Source organism: Rhopilema esculentum, chromosome 12 (genome assembly GCF_057945365.1).
Source record: "Rhopilema esculentum isolate cy_ngs chromosome 12, ASM5794536v1, whole genome shotgun sequence".
Lineage (NCBI taxonomy): Eukaryota > Metazoa > Cnidaria > Scyphozoa > Rhizostomeae > Rhizostomatidae > Rhopilema > Rhopilema esculentum.
In genome coordinates, this window is record NC_142826.1 from 7,458,099 (window position 1) to 7,478,859 (window position 20,761).

General features: G+C 34.9%; 2 protein-coding genes across 3 annotated transcripts in view; one reads left to right on the forward strand and one right to left on the reverse strand.

Moving 5' to 3' along the window:
• LOC148958732 (transcription initiation factor TFIID subunit 5-like) overlaps positions 1–20,031 on the reverse strand; it is a 44,652-nt gene extending 24,621 nt beyond the window's left edge. Inside the window, exons 1-9 of one of the 2 annotated variants that reach the window (XM_089111713.1) lie at positions 19,703–20,031; positions 18,384–18,505; positions 17,267–17,305; positions 16,317–16,356; positions 15,839–15,917; positions 15,364–15,490; positions 14,586–14,649; positions 1,414–1,468; positions 671–748 (exon numbers count right to left, since the gene is read on the reverse strand). In XM_089111713.1, the coding sequence (XP_088967839.1) occupies positions 671–748; positions 1,414–1,468; positions 14,586–14,649; positions 15,364–15,490; positions 15,839–15,917; positions 16,317–16,356; positions 17,267–17,305; positions 18,384–18,505; positions 19,703–19,777 (679 nt within the window). In that variant the 5' untranslated portion in view covers positions 19,778–20,031. The remainder of the gene's footprint in view (positions 1–670; positions 749–1,413; positions 1,469–14,585; positions 14,650–15,363; positions 15,491–15,838; positions 15,918–16,316; positions 16,357–17,266; positions 17,306–18,383; positions 18,506–19,702) is intronic. The other variant, XM_089111712.1, reaches the window with a different exon arrangement.
• LOC135681515 (uncharacterized) lies at positions 2,692–6,611 on the forward strand. Its single transcript, XM_065196034.2, has 2 exons — positions 2,692–3,213; positions 4,213–6,611. Exons 1-2 carry the CDS (start codon positions 3,019–3,021, stop codon positions 4,699–4,701), a joined length of 684 nt encoding a protein of 227 aa, XP_065052106.2. The 5' UTR covers positions 2,692–3,018; the 3' UTR covers positions 4,702–6,611.
• Positions 20,032–20,761: the final 730 nt, after the last annotated feature.

Sequence of the window (20,761 nt, forward strand, 5' to 3'; positions counted from 1 at the left end):
ATATCATAAAGAGTTGGATATATCGTCAAGATTAGGATATATCTCTCTTTACAACAAAAATTCTTCTCAAGATAACATATATTCATTTCTTCATGACATTCCTAGTATCTTTACTAGAATATTTGCACAACTTCTTGATGAGATTTTCGCTGATCGCTTGATGAGATTTTCAGACTGAATTTTGTCCCAACCAAGATGACTGTTGGCTGAAGCATTACCCAACAGTCATGTTGCCGGTGAAAGGAGGGAAGGGGTAGGGGGTAAGTGGCGAAAGGGTAAAAGGAAACCGAGTTAAGGGGGAAAGGGTGACAAGATGCATGTTGTTTCGGACCCCGATTGGTGAGAAGGGTTGGGAAGCCCGGATAAGGATTATTGTGAAGTCAGTTCATTTCACAGCCTGAGCCATTATTGGGGGGTTCCTTTGGCCCTTTTATTATGCTGTCTTGATATATGCTCGTCCATGTTATCTTACGTGTTATATTCACACCCTATATTCAGTGGCGGACACCTGGGGAGCGACCGCCCCTCCAATACTTTAGAGGACAATGATCTCTTGTTCCAAAACAATGGGAAATGTGACGTCATCTTATTAAAACAATAGGCTTGCCCTATGTCAAAGACGCACTTTAAATACTCTGTATGTTATAAAAGGCAAAATCGTTTTTCTTACCATACTGCGGTGCTTCACCAGATATTCCCCCTGTTCCTGCCCCAAGATTCCGCTTTTTCCTTGGACGGCCATCAAAGACTATCAATAAGAAAATCTAACCTATCAGTACATTCAAAAAGTAAATGCAGCCGTAGGCGTGGCAACGATTCAAAATGCATAACATTATCATAACATTTCATATTATCATATTTTAATTATTGTCCTCTTATTTGGATGTTTTGCAGAATAAAACAATAACTTCTCACAAGAAAAATTTACAATATCTGGCAAGAGAAACTTACAAAACATTTAACAGTTAGAATCCACCTTTTATGGATGAAATATTTTCCATAAATGAATGCCCATTTTACTTAATTAACTCTCAATTCAAAACAGTGGAGCCACATTACAAAATACATGGATTTAATACCGTATCATACAGATGTAGCCAAATATGGAACTCAATTCCAAATGAGATAAAGTACTCCCTACTTTATCAATATTCAAGAAAAAAATCTCAGAATTTACATCGTTTAATTGTACTTGTAATCTTTGCAAGGAATATGTTAGCAACATCGGTTATATTTGATTTATATTATATTTAGCGTTGGTAATTAAAATTAGTTAGCTTTAATTAGCTTGTATGCATAGCTAGAAATTTTATCAACTTTAAATAAAGAAAGAAAAAAAAGGCAAAGAAGCAAATAAACCAAAAAAGGCTTTAAAATAATGGAATAAATCCTTAATTAAAAACAATTTCTTACCATCCAGATGGAAGTGCTGCTGGATTATGTTTAGAATGACGTCTCTTTGATTTTCCTGAAGAAGAAATAATCTAAGAATCAACAACGAAGCCCAACTACAGGCCGGTCGAAAGCCTCGATGGGCAGATGGGCAGCCATGGCATGACCAGCTTATATTGTAGCTGGTGTTAAGATATCGCAGAGGACCCCTAAAACTCGGTCTGCCGATGAAGACAGATTGAACCCGAAATTAAATATGTTTATTGAAACTCAAACTGACGTAAAATATTCTTTTAACACCTCGGTGGTACAAAGGTGGTACAAAGGCGGCGGTGGTACAAGGGCCCTCGGTGGTACAAGGCCAAGGACGATTGCCCCCATTACCCCCCCGGTTTCGCCGGCCCTGACTTTGTAAGTTAAATGCATTAAAAACTACTCTGTACTTTTGGATACTAGTATGTATAAGAAAATAAATTCATTGAATCGATAATGCAATGACACATTGGTTTCTCCCTAAATCGAAGAAAAATATTTAGGACGCTTAAAAAATTGCCTTGGAAGAACAACATTTGAAACTGTCAAAAAAGCTAAATAAAAGTAGTATTACTTGAGATACTAGAACTTCTTAAAGGTTCAAAGTAGCTTAAAAGACTTAGTTCTAGCGTTTGGCTTCTAACAATAAGAACTTTGGCAGTAGCTTGTGATTATGCATTGGGTAATAAATTATTCAAATCTTGGTGCAAACTTTATAAAAAAGCCGGGATTAAATTGTCCACCGCAATACTAGTTATCCATAATTGCAAATATCTGAGCTTTTCTTGGGTTTGGGTACAGATTCTTATTCTAAAGTTCCTCAATAGTTGAGTTCGTGAATAATGTCATAAACTCGCACAAATACAATTCTTAAAAACTGCAGCAGGAGAAAGAAATGTTAAGTGAAAGAATTGAATATTCTAGAAAATTTTGATATTCGAGTTGGAAAACCTATTTCAAAAAAGTCCTTATGATTATTTACAAAATTTTTCCAGTAATAACCTTAATTGATGCGTGATAATACAAAAATTGATCCTTTTACTGTTATTCGAGTACCTTTTGTCAGATTTTTCATCCTCTGCTTTGCGAAAAACTAACAAATCAAAATGTCATAACAATAATTCAAAGAACCCCTCCCCCAACACCCAATTCGAATATTTATTGTTGCAGTAGCCCCCGGAATATGAAGCAGCCCCCTTCACTTCGCTGCAGAGCTCTCCTTTTGAATTTTTAATGAGCGCATGTTTAAACAAGCCTGCTCACGACACAAGTTATATTTGAAACTGTAAACTTTGGTCTCTCCTGCTTTCAAGGATATCTGAATGAAACCAAGTTAAACTGATTGAAACCAGATTAGTTATAACATTTATTGGTAACACCCCCTGTCACATACAACGACCCCAATACGTGCGATACAGTTGTTTGTTACGTAAGTCCTCACATGAAGGCCACCGATCGAACACAAAAGAAAGCAGGTAATCTATTTGCCCAGTATTCAGCTTTTGAGAAGAGGAGTCCCCGCAACATGTGTTGCAGTAAAAGCGAAGAAAGGTAACTATATAACTGTTTGTTATTCACAAGTCATGATCAAAAATGAAAGCTGACCAAAAACTTATCGTGTTCGATGGGATTCTGATGAAATGTGCCACTCTTAATGGCGTGCATATTCCACAAGAAAGCGTCAGTTTAGATGAACTAATTGCAACAATTAAAGATGAAATGCTCAATGCAAATTCAGAAACAGACAAGCAAGATAACAGAAAGAATTCCTATATTCGAACACAACAGGTATGAGTCCAAAACTAATGCATTCTGCGTGAATTTCTCTTTTGATTTCATTTTCATTTAATGTTTGAATATCCAATGCCTGCACGCATTCGTAACATGTGGACAAGACTTGTGGCTTTGTTTTTTTAAGTCAAATGACTATATGAAAGAACGTTTAATTTCATCGTTTAATTCTGTTGCAAATCATCTGTGGTCAGAAACTGAAGATCAGATTAAACTTTTGCTATAAAGAACAACGTAGAGTAAAATGGCCAGTGTTCAGAGGTTATTTTTGAGAAATCAGAGACTGTTTCCATGTGCTTGCTTTCAGGGCCTATAAGAAATTTAAGCAGTTGTTTGTAGTTATTATTGAAAAATGAAAATATTGAAATTGCTTTTGTGGTTTGCGTAATATCAAGACATTTTAGAATGTTTTGTCAAGCTTAGAATTTCAAGGCGGGAAAGTGGTAACTTGGTTAAAGGTTCTAAATATTCTTTTCACAGAACTCCAAAGTTCAATCTTAATATACTTAAAGGATTTTGAATCCACTATGTCACTAAGCCTTGGGTCAAACATATGTTAGCTGCAAAGGCTGGATTGGTTTATTTCGTTCTAAAACTTTGGTCTTCATGCTTTGAGCGAACCCCCACTATTCAAATAACCAAGAAACTTCAGAATACAAAATTTACATGCTGATTAACAGTCTTATGAAACACCAGTAACAAATGCATTTATTGTAGAATTCGCATCTTTATGCCTTCGGGAAAACTACAAGTTTACAGGAATAAACGTGGGTTCAAGACATGGTTAGAACTACAATCGTGTTGTAGATACTTCCTTAGGGCAATAACAAAATATTGAAAAAACGAAAATGAAATGAAACGAAAAAAACGATTGTCAGAAGGTATACACTTATACACTCTCCATTATATTAAGCTCGACTCATAGAATCAACCCAAAACTCAAAAGTATTGTAAATTATATCTAGCAAGATAATCATTCGATTTTTCGTTTGACAGCAAACTCCTTACAAGCCCTTCTACAGATCGCAATTAAGAAGTGATGGGGAGGCAAATGTGGAGGACATTTCACTGAACGGCCGAAGTCCTTTGAGCCGGAGAACTTCCTCGACAAGCAGTGGAATACCTCAGTCGATCTTAATTTCGTTGCAGAGAACATCTTCACTGAGTGAATGTAGCTGCACATCGGAGGATGAGTGCTTCAAAGTGGAGCCCAGCATAGCCAACGAAGCATGCCTTTTGGACCAACTGCACTGGATGAAGAATCAAGGGGATGACTGTGTCGCACTGGAGAACTTGAAAGACATTCCAGAAGTGGTAAAATTTTTAAGAGTTTTAACAGGGTTCACTACTCCAGCTGCACTTGAATTCAAACTAAACCAGAGCGGAACTATAACAATCTCTTACCAATTCTTACATAACTTCAAGAATGACTACATGATGCTCAAAGTCAAGGACAATTATTGCATGTTTCTCTCGCCATTTTAAAAAGCTGGTACCGGCATGAACCCATTGCAAACTGTGTGGTACTGCAGCTTTAACAAGTTTTCAGGACACTAACCGCGAATGTTAAACCTACATGCGTACATGAAACTGAAACAGAATACAGAACAGCGCTTTATGACAGATTGTCAGAGGGACAGCAAAGAAAAAGACACATTAAGTGATGGGCCAGGGAAACCCGTTACTATTCTCATACCCCAAACCTTTTCAATGTAACCTTCGCTTTACAGACCTGTTTAATTGGACCGAAATGCTAGAGCGCTAACTGAAGAAAGACAACAGCCTAGAGCAAAGGGGATAACATGTAGCCGCAAAAATGCTATCTAGATGACCACTATATCTTTAAACCAAGGGCTCAGTATGGAAGTATGGATAGCGCGCCAAACTGGTGTCTTATGGTTACCTAAGAGGGGAGTACATTGGTAATGCCGTCAGGTCTATGCAACAGTTGTTATGTAACAAAGCGGGCCTGGATGTCTATAGCGTCCTCCTACCATATCATTTTGGTTAATAAAATGCGATTACTTCCAGCTGCCATTGAATGGGTCCGACTACTGACGTCAACTGGCGAAAAAGAGGCAGGACAGCGCAAACCTATAACCACATAACATATTTCCAGTCTTCTGAAAGTTTGACAAAACAATACTTTTTCACCTCAGAACCAGATAAATCTCAAAATGTGCATGGTTTGGACTCTCAATCTTGCATTGCAACATTAATTATAGGTTAGCCTTTAAAAATTACAACCTCAAGTGAAAAACAAAGTTGTTTCGACATAGTTGGCTCAAAATATGACAATAACATCACAAATGACCGTATTTCGATAGGAAACCTAGGAAAACCTCATTGGCTAAGCACTGACAATCACAGCTAGCGTTGATTTATGATTGTTATCTTAAATGTTTTAATGTGAATAGTCAATTTGTTTGAATCAGATTATAGTCAATTCATCAATAAATGACGAATCCCCATTCCATCCTAACTGAACATCGTCGAATGATCATTCCAGTTACCCGGCCAAGCCTTGCAAACCCCGAGTCCAGTTTTAAGAAAAGTTGTTTTCAGCCACTCTATGTGATTTTTCCATGAAAACAGTCAAACTGCATTTTAAATGAAAGTAGCAATAAATTGAATTCATCAATCTGTAGAGGTTAAAATATTTTACTCTTAGTAAACTCTTAGTAACCGTTGTATTTATCAATAAAACTTTATAGACTTGAAATTTGGCGATAGAATTTCCAGGAAATGTCGGGTAATAAAACAATAAGAATATTTTTTTATTTAGATAATTAAATAACGTGAAAAATCACGAACAAATCTATGTACGAAGTAGTGTAGTAATCAAAACATTTGGCTTGTTCATTTAATGAAAGATTTAACGTGTAACGTAACGCGCGTATCGCGGTGGAATTCTTAAATATGTGGGTTTTAAACTACCGTATAATACCGATATTCTTCAACTTCAAAAGTAGTGACTGTCAGTAAAATTGTTCGTATAATGTAAAGATACCATTAGACAATAGATATAGAGGACCATAGCAGTTACCCCTCCATTGTGAAGAACAATAAATTTTGTCTTAATGGCCTAAGTGTGATTTTTTAGCTTAAAGACCTGTCTGTGTCCTCAATATCTGTTCATTGAACTAGTTATATTATGCTGAGAAAACAGAATATATTAAGTATTGTAAAAACTGATTTCAGAACTCAGTTTGCTCCTTAAAATAAGGTTGTTACTCTAGAATTTGGATCAATGGATTAAACGATTGAGAAGGAACTGTCTAGAAGCCATGAAAGACGGAATGTTTGTGTATGTTAATTTGTAAAGTATGTTGTTACCTGCAGACCAAGGCTCAGGTGAATTTGTTTTATGGCAAAGAATGATTAAAAAAAAGAAAGCATAGCTAATGAATTAAAAAAATGCGTGATTTCTTGTTTTCAAACTGTGCGAAGAGCAGCAAGCTGATGCAAATTCAATTGCATTAAATGCTCTGATAAATTTTCACTTGGTACAAGTGTTGCACCTCTTGTAAGTCATTGATATAAACCAATCACGTTTTGGAATGATGGGGATTGTTGATGGTGATTGGTTGATTAAAGATTAAGAAGCGAAACTACATAAGAAGGCAACAAACTAGTCTGGCTTGACATCTAGAAGGAATTTCAATAGTAAGGAAGATAAAGGCAATCTTGATTGTTACATCGTGTATACTTCTTCTGTACAAAGATAACTAGACTTTTACAAAGAAGGAAAATTTATGAACAACATTTTCATGTTAATCACCTATGATAGTCATACTGATGGTTTTGAGGTCCTAACAACTAAACAACAATTGCATAGAAGGATGGTAAATCTTAAAAGTGAGGTAATCGCTTAAAAGGATATATTTCGTCAGGGACATTATTAGACTTAACACACGCTGTCGTCAACCGTGGTTTTTTTGTTTTGCAACCAACGCTACAAATTTCCTGTCTGACACGCAAGATCGATTGCTTTGTTTTGATTTTTACGTAGATCTATCTTAGCTTTAGAAAATTACGTAATGTTTGTTTTTGTTTTGACCTGGTTTCCATGACCAGGGAAATTTAGAAAATTGTATAAATTGAGCGCAACTATCAGTAAAAGAGAGAGAGGGTTTGAGGTTGCCTCACGTAAGAATGTCATTCTGTGTGCATAATAATCATCATTACCAACGAAAGTGAGTTTTCTTTAGTGTCACTGGGAATTTGATTCGGGTAACAGGGCCTTGACGATGACCTTACGAGATTCCCCACAAAAGATCAAAATTTTGGGGCTTGTTAGTTTTACAATCACGATATGGCTGGCACAAATTGTATCTATAATTTTGTCGTTTCTTCGCAAGAGAATATTGAAGTTTATGTAACGTAAATCGTTACCTCAATACAGCCAAGTACTTCCATTCTAAACATCTTGATACATAATTTTCTTTCATTTTTATGTTATATATTTAAACTATGCCTATTAAAAATGGCTGACGAGATCATACTGGTACTCTGGCTTACCCGTTGACCACAAACTATAATCCAATTAAAATAAATTCGAGGGAAATCATAATCAACCCAATGCTTTTCACTATTCTACTTCGCCCGGTGTATCAATCATGCGCTCATATTGTCTGGCTGTGATTCCATTGTTATCATTTACTTACAAATATACGGACGAATTAACGTAAAACATCATCGCTAATTCGTCCGTATAATTGCAAAGCGACGAAGAACCGAAGCATATTTATTCTGTAATTTAGTGCTGAAGCATGATTCGCTGACAGCACATAATAAAAATAATAATTATAAAAATAATAATGGAAATATTTTTGTTTTATATTCTTAAATGCTACATTTACAAAGCTCACAAGATAAGGTACTTTGTAAATAGCTTGCCTGTTACATAAGTTGAATAAACGTTATAAATGTTGACGTAGTCATAACAAAAGAACGGTATACTGACAATAGAGAATACCAAGTCATTCGTCAAAAAAATAGAACCTTTGGGTTGTCCCATGTTTGTTGCGCCGGCTTTAGCAGGTAGATCTAATAATGATGTTTGACAGTTTACTAATCAAATAGTGGTGTGTGTTGTTGATCAAGCTTAAGCATGTCCCACATTTCGAGGAAAGAAGTGGATGCTTGGCCAAAGATACCAAGTGAACTGACAGAGCGGTTAACAAATGTGACGGAATTGTATGAAGAAGACATGTCTGATATTAATTGGCGATACATGAGCCATTTCTCTATCAAAAGCAGGTCAGGATGGAATTGTTCTTCAGTGATGACAGAAGGAGAGAAGAATGTATTGAGTAAATACATACACCGAATAAATACATACATGATTATATACATAAAATTTCAAGTACATAGTAAACTTTGAAACAGAATCAAACATTTCATTTCATTTTAAAATCTTTATACATGAATTCCCTATTAGCTATAATATAAATAAACTACTTCTACTTCAAATTACTTCTTTAATATATATAAAATAAAGGGGTTGCTGTTCTACCTAGAGAGCGTGTTTTGTTTAGGGAATTCATTAACTTTGTAGGAATCCCTTCAAGTTTCTTTTAAACATGGAAATTGTGGGGCTTATTCTGGTGTTTCTTGGAATCTCATTCCATGTTTTGGCCCCAGAGTGAAAGAAACTTCCCTTTGAGAATTCCAAATTTTGCCTTGGGATGTCAATATCAAGCTGATTCCTTGTTAAATAATTGGATATCTCTGATCTAGTGGCAAATTCACCTTTAAGGCTGTCAGGGCAAAGATCATTCATCATTTTGTACGTCATTATGGCCCTGTCATATTTAATCAGGTTCGAAACTGAAAGCCATTTACAAATCTAACCGTCCTCAAATTTAGCACTTTCGATTAATGTTTGAGCCCTGTCTTGAAGACGCTGAAGATGTTCAAGCTTTGTAACGGACAGATTTTCCCAAAATTCATCACCGTATCTCAGATGGCTCTGGAAAAGTGCCCTGTAAACCTGGTCCAATTTCGACTGTGGGAGTATGTTTTTAAGTTTCCTCAACGAAGAAAGTCCACTTAAGTTGACACTTAAGCCTCTTGTACTGGTTGTTCCAAAATAGGTTTTCATCGATAGTGACTCCTAGATATTTTTCTCCATTTATTTCCGCGTTTATCTCCCCCTGAATATGGTTAATTCGTCTTTTATGACCAATTACCATATATTCAGTTTTATTGGTGTTCAGACTAAGCTTATTTTGCCGCATCCACTCTGCAATGTTCTTACCCTCAGTTTTCAAGCCATTGCACAGTCCCCAATGTCTTTTGCAGAGCATGTTATGCTAGTGTCGTCTGCATACATATTTGTTGAGCTTTTTTCTAAGCATCGCTCAAAATCGTTTACGTATAGGATGTAAAGGAGGGGCCCAAGACACGAACCCTGGGGAATACCGCACTGAGCCTTCTTTTGTTGTGAACTGGAACCATTGATTTGGCAGCATTGTATCCAATCAGTTAGGTATGATGTGAACCATTGATGGGGGGTTCCTCCTATCCCATACTTTGCTAGCTTAGAAAGCAAATTTTTGTGATCCACAGTGTCAAATGCCTCCTTAAGATAAAGGAAGATGCTAATATTTATCTTTCGTTTATCGGCATTTGAGAACCATGAGTCAGTGACATTGAGTAGTGAGGTCAACGTGTTGTGCAGCTTTCGAAATGCATGCTGGCATTTGGAGAGCATGCTTTTTTCCTTCAAAAAGGCGGAGACTTGATCATGTGCGATTTTCTCGATTAGCTTGTTGAATACCGAGAGTATGGATATTGGCCGGTAGCTGTTCAAAACAGTTTTCGATCCAGTCTTAAAGACTGATGCTACCCTGGCTACTTTCCATATGTTCGGAAAAACACCGCTTTGAAGAGAAGAATTGATAATAGCTGCTAATGGCTTAGATAAAATATCAGCAGCATCTTTCACTAGTTTTACTGGGATCTTATCATGCCCTGCAGCTTTAGAGCATTTTAACATATTGATCTCATTTTCAATGATTTTAGGATCAACCCTTTGAAAATCAAAGCTAGTTTCAACCGGCAGTCCCTCGCTGGGTAGGTAATTCAGTGGGCCATCGCAATCTTTGGCTTCAATATTTTCGGCTAGTATTTGGCCTATGGAAATAAAGTGCCTGTTAAAGGCCTCTGCAATTTCATCAGGCTTCTCAACTTGTTGACCTTCATGGATAATTGACAAAGGAGGACTATGATTTGAAAGTTTGTCTGATACCTTGTTTATTATTTTCCACAATTCCTTCGGATTATTTGAATTGTCGTCTATCATGTTACGTTAGTATGATACAGCAGCTTTTTTGAGTTGAAAAATTACTCTGTTTCGAAGCTGCTTATATCTTGGCCATAGTGCTGGATCTCTCACAGCCCATCTCTTAATACAGTCTGTCTCGCACATCAAATTCTTGATCTTTGGAGAAATCCATGGTACATGTGCATGTCCCGTCTTAGCGTTCCTTTTTTCAACGGGGCATGCACATCCAGGACAGCGAGAAAGAGATCGTAGAAACTGCTAGCCATCTTATTAGGGTCATCCGCAACACATAGTGGTATAAAAATCTGAGCTTTTTAAAACCCGAAAGTACATTTATGTATGTAACGATAGTATTACAAACATCCAAGCTGTGCAATTTTCTGTTAATTTGGTGCTGACATTGTGAGCCGCAATATCAGATAAGAGATTGTGAGCCACTAAATTAGGCCTACTTTTTTAATTTCTTTTCAATGAATTTCAATGAATTTGAATTTCATATCAGGCAACTATATCTTTTGATAAACAGAGGGCTTTATTCATTCTACCGACAAAGATTTCTGATGTAATCTCTAGTACCTCTTTATACAAGATACAACAGTTAAGAAGCCCATGTTTGATAACAGAAATAACTGTATAAAGCAAAGAGGATTCCACAAGCCTGCCTGCACGTGCTCTTTTTATAAAATCATAATAATAAAGTCCTTAAGCAATGATGTCACAAAAATATCTTGTTAGAACTTTTGAAGTTGGATCCAATACCCTGAAAGACCACCGTGAAATACTTCCAATACCATGTCAAATCACCAGATGGTCCCATGGGCACCATCTCAGATTCTGTTTAAACTTCTATCATATGAACCTTACCTGGAAAAAATGAAATGCTGAAAATTTCAGCTTCATTGCTCAAACGGTTCAAAAGTTATCGAGCTTTGAACTTTTGTCAAAATCAGCCAAAATTTCACATTTTAGGCTTCGAGCACAATTTTGCCAACTTTGACATTCAATAACTCAACAGTGTTGAAAGATATCAATTTGAAATTTGGTTCCCAAGTAGTTTTTCACCCAAATAAGTCATTTTTGGCAATATTTACCACTAAAAATTACTATTTTTGAAGATATGGCTTGCTTAAAATGATAAAAACACCGTTTTAGGGGGTCCTCTAACATTTCAAGAGGCTACTGACAAGCATGAATTACACTATCTCTTCAAATTTTTTTGAAGTCATTTAGCAGATGTGTTGGCATTTAAAAAATGCTAAAAATAAAGCTTCCTTTATGTTTCAGGCCCTGCATTAAGCCACATTTTAGAGGGTACTTTAAAAATTTCAGGAATTTCCTTGCGTTTCGAGACTGTGAAAAGTAGCGTAGACAGTTGAAATTAATTTAAAATTCATGCATATTGAAAGATTTACATAAGATCTTTCATTTCAGAAAGTTTGAAGATTGGTTCTAAATCAAAAGTGGTTTAAATAACCTCTGCTTTACCCATTGTATTTAGAAAATTGCATTTAAAGGGATAACATTGTATGTGCTGTAAAACATAAATTATGAAGTTACCATCAATAGAGTATCAATAATTAATCAAACCCTAGTTAAAAAAGATCTGAAAATGTTGTTAAATACTGTCTTCAATGTTTTGGTGATATTAATCACTTTAATTAATCACTTTAATATCAAAAGCATGTTTGCAAAACAGTTATTTTGTATACATTAAAATTTGTTCATAGTCTTTTCTTGCCAGAAGATAATCTTGAGCACTGTATCCTTTAACTGCTGGAGGTTTAATCTCACATATTACTTCAGTAAAAGGTACCCAACACTGACTAGAATTGTCATCATTAACCCACTGAAAAGTTAGATTTTTAATCCTAAGAAAATAGTTAATCTAGAAGTGTTGTTGCAAAAATATTGATGTTCAGCTGTTAGATTATCATTATATTAAAGTCATTTTTATGATTAATCAGATCTTTAGATTAGATTAATCAGATCTTTCTAATTCTTATATTGGGAAGCTGCTCCATCAGTAAAGTATTTAACATTTTTAATGCAAGGGCTTTGTGTGCAAATTGTCGGCAGCAATTTGGAAATGAAACAATGAACTACTGTCTGATCATGCTGAAGATGATCTGGTATTACACAATAACAGTCACATTTTATTTCACCATTTTGATCTTTATAATACACTGCAAAGGGATGAAGTGTTGCCTGGTTATTTTGCCAATAAAAACCTTGAACTGCATCCTGAACAAGAAAGGTGTAATTCTCAGCAAAATCCATCAAAGTTATGCATGTTTCTTTTTTGCACTTCTGCCTTTTCCTCTTTTAAGGATGATGCCTGTTGAACTTTTATGTAATGGTGATGGCAAAGTCCAAATATTTTCTCAGTTAATGTATCAATAAGGTCATTTACATACAGTGATAAGTGAAGTTCTGTTAGTAGAAACCCATTGCTTGTAAGATACCATATCATCAATCTCAAAATCATTGAGTACAAGTGACCATAGAAAACATGGAAGCTGCACTTCTAGATTAACTGTTTTCTTAGGATTAAAAATCTAACTTTTCAGTGGGTTAATGATGACAATTCTAGTCAGTGCTGGGTACCTTTTACTAAAGTAATATGTGAGATTAATCCTCCAGCAGTTAAAGGATACAGTGCTTGAGATCACCTTCTGGAAAGAAAAGACTATGAACAAATTTAACGTATACAAAATAACTGTTTTGCAAACATGCTTTTGATATTAAATTGATTGATTAAGTTATCACCAAAACATTGAAGACAGTATTTAACAACATTTTCAGATCTTTTTTAACTAGGGTTTGATTAATTATTGATACTCTATTGATGGTAACTTCATAATTTATGTTTTACAGCACATACAATGTTATCCCTTTAAATGCAATTTTCTAAATACCATGGGTAAAGCAGAGGTTATTTAAACCACTTTTGATTTAGAACCAATCTTCAAACTTTCTGAAATGAAAGATCTTATGTAAATCTTTCAATATGCATGAATTTTAAATTAATTTCAACTGTCTACGCTACTTTTCACAGTCTCGAAACGCAAGGAAATTCCTGAAATTTTTAAAGTACCCTCTAAAATGTGGCTTAATGCAGGGCCTGAAACATAAAGGAAGCTTTTTTTTTAGCATTTTTTAAATGCCAACACATTTGCTAAATGACTTCAAAAAAATTTGAAGAGATAGTGTAATTCATGCTTTGTCAGTAGCCTCTTGAAATGTTAGAGGACCCCCTAAAACGGTGTTTTTATCATTTTAAGCAAGCCATATCTTCAAAAATAGTAATTTTTAGTGGTAAATATTGCCAAAAATGACTTATTTGGATGGAAAGCTACTTGGGAACCAAATATCAAATTGATATCTTTCAGTACTGTTGAGTTATTGAATATCAAAGTTGGCAAAATTGTGCTCGAAGCCTAAAATGTGAAATTTTGGCTGATTTTGACAAAAGTTCAAAGCTCAATAACTTTTGAACAGATTGAGCAATGAAGCTGAAATTTTCAGCATTTCATTTTTCCCAGGTAAGGTTCATATGATAGAAGTTTAAACAGAATCTGGTATGGTGCCCATGGGCACTTCCAGAAAATTTGGTGATATGACATGGAATGACCCAATAGAACAAAAGAAGGAAGCAGACTAAATTTGCGAGTTTGGTGTAATTGTTTGAAAAAAGAGCTGACTGTCTATCAATCTGTATTTTAAGGTGGAAAGCAGGCTAGGCGATCTTACATTAATATCAAAAAGGTATATTTATCAAAGAATGCCAGATGCATCATTTATGTGTCTAAATGAATGCGAAGAACTTCGCAAAGTTGGATTAGTCAGGACCACTAGATACTTACGAGCAAGTCAGCTTAGTCAAACTTGCGCGTAAAACCTGCACTTGACTTCGAAATGGCAGATTTTAGACGTAAGCAACATTGAATCAAACATAGCTGTCTGTTTTGAAATAATTCATCTGTTAATTGGCTGCACAGTGTTAAAAAAACCCATAAATGGCCCCAAAGTGTCTAGCTCTCAATGGCAACCCAAGAGTTTGAAATTTCAAAAATATTACCTGAAGGTATTTCTTTAGCATTCCAAATGTTTCTCTTGAAATCCTGATGACATACTTAGAGCTTCTGAAAATATGGAATGAAAAATGTCAGCAACCAAGAATTACAAAAGACTAGCGAGCACACTGGACAGCAGATAAAGTTAAAATTTCGAGCAACTTAGTAAAAACTGTTGTTGTACCCGTAAAAATTTCCCCAACTTACACTGCTGGATTTTTATAAGAGAAGCCTTCGCAGTTTAAAGAAATGAGATACATACAAAGTAAGCCTGCAGTAGAATGTTTTTCCCTAAAAGTATGGGAATGACAGGTTCACAATCCTAGGTAGTTTCTGACTAAAGGGGGGAGGTTCTTAAAAACATTTATGCATCTAACTATATATTTGTCCATAAACAATTGCGCCTAAACTTATCATACCAACGAGGTAAAATGTCTCTGCCTCTAACTTTAAATTTTTTGGCTTTACTGAAATTCACTTTATATGGAGTACATAACATAAGACTGGAATCGGCTTCAATAATCAAACTATTTGCAACATCATTCTTGAATAAATGCAATGTTTACAATGCTTTCAACGTCGAAGAACACGAGGCTAGATGATCAAAGACATCCGCCAACACAGACAGTGTCATGGATTGTGAACAGTACTTAGTTGAGCAATCTTATTAGTTATGAGTTGATCAACTACGTAATTCTGTGGGCTATAAACACAAAGGACCATCAAGGAAACAGTTATAGCATGATGACAGCAAAATATCAACAGAAATACAAACAGTTTTACCGAAACAAATCGAGGATTTCATTGCTACAAAACATGTGGTCTCTTTTTGTGATGCATTTTAGTTTTCTCAAATCCTCTTGACGATATCCTTCTTGATATGGCTCAAATTTAGCAAAGAAAGCATTAGCTAAAAGAAAAACAAAATGAAGATATTAAGGAACAAATGATTGTGACTACAGCCATAAATGATAAAGTGATAATAGTATGACAAACATTTTCACGAACCACTCCAACTGAGATAGTTAAATATTTGAAGATAAATTTGCAAATAAATGTAAAAGGTACATTAAACCAATTTTGGAAAAAATATCATCTTTCATAGGACAAGGAAGTCAGATGATTTTGTTGACAACCTGGTGGCTTCGTTGTTTTTGCTTTTCAATTAGTGACCCCTTTTACAAAACAATAATAAATTTAAGGATTGTTTTCAGCACACATTGAAGCATAAAGAATCTTCCAAAAAGACTTTACCTACCTTCAACTTCTAACTCTTTGTAAACCAATTCAAGGTACAAATGTACAAACAGGGGATATAAGACCAATGACATTTCAGGCTGAAAATGACCATATGTTATTTTTCAGTGAAAAAAGCTTTGAACTAAATTTTTCATAGCATAGCTTAAGTTTAAAACCAAAATACTTGCGATAAATTGTACAATCTGTAGCCATCAACTATGGTCATTTACAAATTGTTCTCTAAAGGCCCCATTTTATTGTATTCTACCAAAATAGGTAAAATACTTAACATACAACTACCATGATTCAATCTTAAGTACAGTTCTAAAATTATTTCTTCTAACCAATTTGGCACTAAAACATCTGCTATTTTCAAATTTTAAGCAGACAGCAATAACAAAACCTTTAAACAATGCAAGCAAACCCAAGAATCACCTGAAGGATAGAAATTAACCTTAAAAAAAACATCATTAATTTCTAGATGGTGAACATCTTACCCTATGAATGTCCAAAGTTCTTCCAATAAAGTCTTGTAAGCTACAAGATAAAAAAGCTTGAAAAGGGTTTAAAAGACAACAAAGCTCAATTAGAAAGAAAATCTTAGTGATGAAATTAATAGATGTATTTTTATGTTCATTTAATAACTCTCTATAAAGTGAACTAGATTAAAACTATACCCTCTTAAATTCAATTAAATCTTCTATTAAAGAGAATCTAGACAGATTTTTTCCAATTATTACACTCTCAACTGAGTATTAAGCATTGTCAAGAAAAGATACCGGTGGATATTACAAAATGTCAATCTGTTTAATTCATGATTATATCCAATTAGTCTTGTCAATAAAGTACTGCTTAATATCAAGTATATCTTTGAGGCATTTAAAACCCCAGATGACATCAAAACAACAACAATTAAACCAATATTATGGGCCATTAATGTTTTGCTTTTAGGTGAATTTTGCTACCCTTTTCAGGTAACTTTATTTCTTGTGAAATCAACAATGTTGAAAAATATTTGCACATGCCCAACAAAAGAAGGGTGCATTGACAAAAGTTAAACAGGGAACAAAGAGATTCATTTAATGATTTCACTAATTTAGTTTTTGGCTACTTCAGCCTTTTCTTTTATATCTTTAAGATCTTTATTCATAGCCTCTATTCCTATTCATGAGAAAAAACAGATATTTAATGACTGAAAGTAAAGAGATTCAAGTCCAAGAGATTAGAAAAATACATAAAGTAAGAATATCATTAAACATAAACAAGAAAATAACAAACTTATGAAAAAAAAAAAGAAGATAACAAAATTATTGAGTGAGCTGGTTGAGAGTACTGTCTTTCATGATGCTGACACATGTTTGCAAACATTTCAAAAGCAACCATGTACACTGTGCTGAATGAGAATAACTGAAAGAATAACAAACTAAACAGCAATGAAAAAACTCACCCTTTGTAATATTCAGCATAGTTGAGAGGATCACCCTCACTATGAAAAAGCATTTCAACTTTTAAGTATAAATTTCATGAACAAAGAATCAAATATACCAAATGTTGAATAAGCTAATTCTGTGAAAAAGGTGAATTAGTTCTTTTAATAAATTTTTATCAATGCTTTTAGCAAATATATATGAAAACACACATGGGTAATGCAAAGTTCAAATGCCAAGTTAAAGCGCAAGCCAACTACCTAAAGTTTATTGAGGTGAGCATTTTAAAAAATTTTCAACTTAAAAAGGTCTTAGTTTCCAAAATGTTTGCTATCTATAATTCTTTGATAAAGTAGGATTTGGGCATTATTTTAAATGCCTAAAACGATTTTGGCAACTGTGGGAAAAAGGTGAAGGATAGCGAACAGTTCCTCCTGCACAGCCCTCCTTTTCAAGAAATGCACAGAAATCTTCTTCTTCAACTTCCAAACATTTCCAGGATTGACATATGCCAACAATTGTTGTTGCAAAGGTCTGACATATCAACTGTTGCAAATGGTATCATTTTGGAATCAATCTCTCTCTCTCTCTCTCTCTCTCTCTCTCTCTCTCTCTCTCTCTCTCTCTCGATGCAATACGTTGTTTAACAATTACAACATTTCTCTAGGAAAGCATGTCGAGACTAGAAATATTAAAAAAATTGGTCTCTATATTGGTCACACACTTCCTACAATGATTGATGTAGAAAGTGTGCTTATGGTTGTGAAAGAAAACTAGTCAATCCAAACTTTAACACATTTATTGGAGTCTTTACAAAATTTCTAAAGTAAATAATGCCCTTATTGAATCAGCCAGAAAATATGCTAGCTGATTTATACATTTAGTACTTTTCCTTTATAAGCCTGTTAGTATATTTGCACAGGGTTCATAGTAAGAGTGATGGGACTGTTACATCTCCATAACACTTGTTTTACAGCTGACTATCAACTCAATGCCTTAGTGATGAAATTTTGCTACCTTTAGATTTCTTACTTGCTGGTTTATCTGCAAATCTCTCCTGCTCACTAACTCAAAGACAAATTGAGCTTATCCAAACCCCAAAATAGCAGATTAAAATTGCAATTAAGCAATACATACTTTTCATACTCTGCTAAAAGGCTATTTATGTCTGGCACATTTTCCACTGCTGAAAGGGAGCGTACAGAACTATATTCCTCTTCATCTATACCAGCTTCTGATTTTAAGGCATCTTCTGTTGCCTAAAGAAAGATTCCAAACGCAAGTTAAAAGCATGTCAATTTAAGGATCAATTTAACTTTTTGCAGAAACCCATATAGCCAATAGTAACATGTTTGATAGCGAGTTCAAATTTCTTAGGCCGGCCATGCCCGGAAAGGCACTCGACCCAGAGCAAGCACCTAAAGCGCACCTTAAAACAACCATGTAGAGCACCTTTATGAGTGCCTGAAAATGTTAAACGTTATTGCCAGGAAGCAAAACATTGCTTTAAAATTATGTTGATCAAATCAAACCCTCAAATGACCACAATATCATAATTTATCTGATTTGTACAAGAGTTTATACCACTGATCTTTTGACCACATTTTGAACTCAATTATTTATTATTTTATCCATTTCCCTATTAAGCCATGTCTACAAGAATACATTTTCAAATAAAAAAGCTATTTTCTGTGCATAGAAAATACAAACGTATAAAAACAATTTGAGAGTTGAATCGCTTGAAAACGCAAATGCTTTATTTTTATTTGGGCACAAAATGTTTGATTCCTTTTCACTAAGAAGAAACACTGAACTTATCAATTTAGGCATTATAGTTTATAAAAAATTCTGGAAAATTCTTATTAAGAAATACATACATAAATCAACAGAGAATCCAGCCAAGTTATTCAATTTGAAATAACTTTTTTAGTTTTTTTTATAATAAGCAATTGGAACGAGCAGTCAGCTTTGCCATTTGTTCTTTCTTCATCTGAGGAAGATAGTAATAGATCGTTCTGATTAGGCTAGAACATCATTTCCATGTTCAAAAATGTCTTCTCTCACTTCTGAAAGATCTTCCTCATAGCTCGGTGAAACATCTGCATTTCAAACTTTGTATCCAATCATAGGCTGCTGCATAGTTCCAGGCTCCTTTGGGTTTTTGTGATTGTGAACCAAAGAATAACACTCCCCAGACCTTTTTCGAAAGACCTCTGACTCAAACCCCCCTTTTGGTCCTCATTTTGAAAAAAATATTGAATATATTTAATCAGTGATGTTTACTGCCTATGAACAAACTTTTTGCAATATTGTGATTTTCATGACAGTGGCACTTTAAATGAACCCTTTGTAAATTGATATAGGTTCAATAGGGTTAAATCCCTAGGTTGTTTTATTGCATGCAGAAGTCAGAATTGAGATAAATACTAAGTCACATAGAGGAAACTTGCACCTACCTTCAAGTTCTTTTTCTTTAGAAACTGCAATACTGCTTTAAGCAGCTGTTTTTCGTCCTTTTTTGCCTCGGCCATTATAAACAAAAGGCTTTCTTCTCTGAGAGAGAAGAGTCACATTGACATGTCGACCTTTTCACGAACAGAGATATAAACTCTCGAGTGGAATATTCATCTACATTGTAGAAGATAAAAGATTGTTTCTTTCAGCCATGAAGTGCCTTTGAAGCTAATAATTTGAATTACAATGAGCTTGGCAAAAAGGTCAACTTCCAATTCAAACTGAAAAATTGTCACAACTAAAATGGCGCGTGCACCAACAGTAGCCTCCTTCAAGGGCAACATTCTTGGCGGGCAAATTGAAATCGAGTTTCCAATGGATGCTAAGGGTGGCGCGACCCCCTTGTAAAAAATTTCAAAAAAGTGGGCCTCAGGCTCCCTCATATTTTTTGCATGGATACAGCCAAGAATCATGTAACGCAAAGAAAACTGTGAAGAACTGTTGCTTGACAGATTTAAACGCATTGTAAGCTTTATATGCATGAGAATGTACACAAAGTTTGACTTATATAGGTAGAAAATTCTTGAAAGACTTCTCACTGAGTACGTTTATTTTATATAGACAGTTGCCGACTTTTAAAATTTGGTGCACTACAATCTTTTTCATAAGAACTAGATAATTTTTCCCAACGCTCAATGTTCTTATTTTTTTGGATATTTTCAGGCTCGGGTGTTGTTAATGGTGTTCTCATTTCAAATTGATTTTTATATATTTGCATTAGAACATAACTGCTTTTGTAGACGGACACTGACCATGATCCAGCAGGTACCGCAGAGTGTCGAGAAAAGGGGTCTAAAACCGAATAAACAGAGAATTGACGATGGTCCATTCCTTAATTCTTCAAGTTTTTGAAAAGTGGGGGCCCTAGACCTAGACCTCAGGGCCCCTACTCTGTGGTGCTTGTCCAGACAGACACATTGAGGTGGCATTCTTTCAATCCAAACGTGACTTTACTTTAATTTACCATGTATTGCTGTTTCCTGGTACGTATGTTATTTACC

Bases quoted from the DNA above. Each gene is read 5' to 3' on its own strand.
- LOC135681515 (XM_065196034.2), top strand. From the start codon at position 3,019: ATGAAAGCTGACCAAAAACTTATCGTGTTCGATGGGATTCTGATGAAA. The intron at 3,214-4,212 runs GTATGAGTCCAA...TTCGTTTGACAG, and splicing joins CCTATATTCGAACACAACAG to CAAACTCCTTACAAGCCCTT.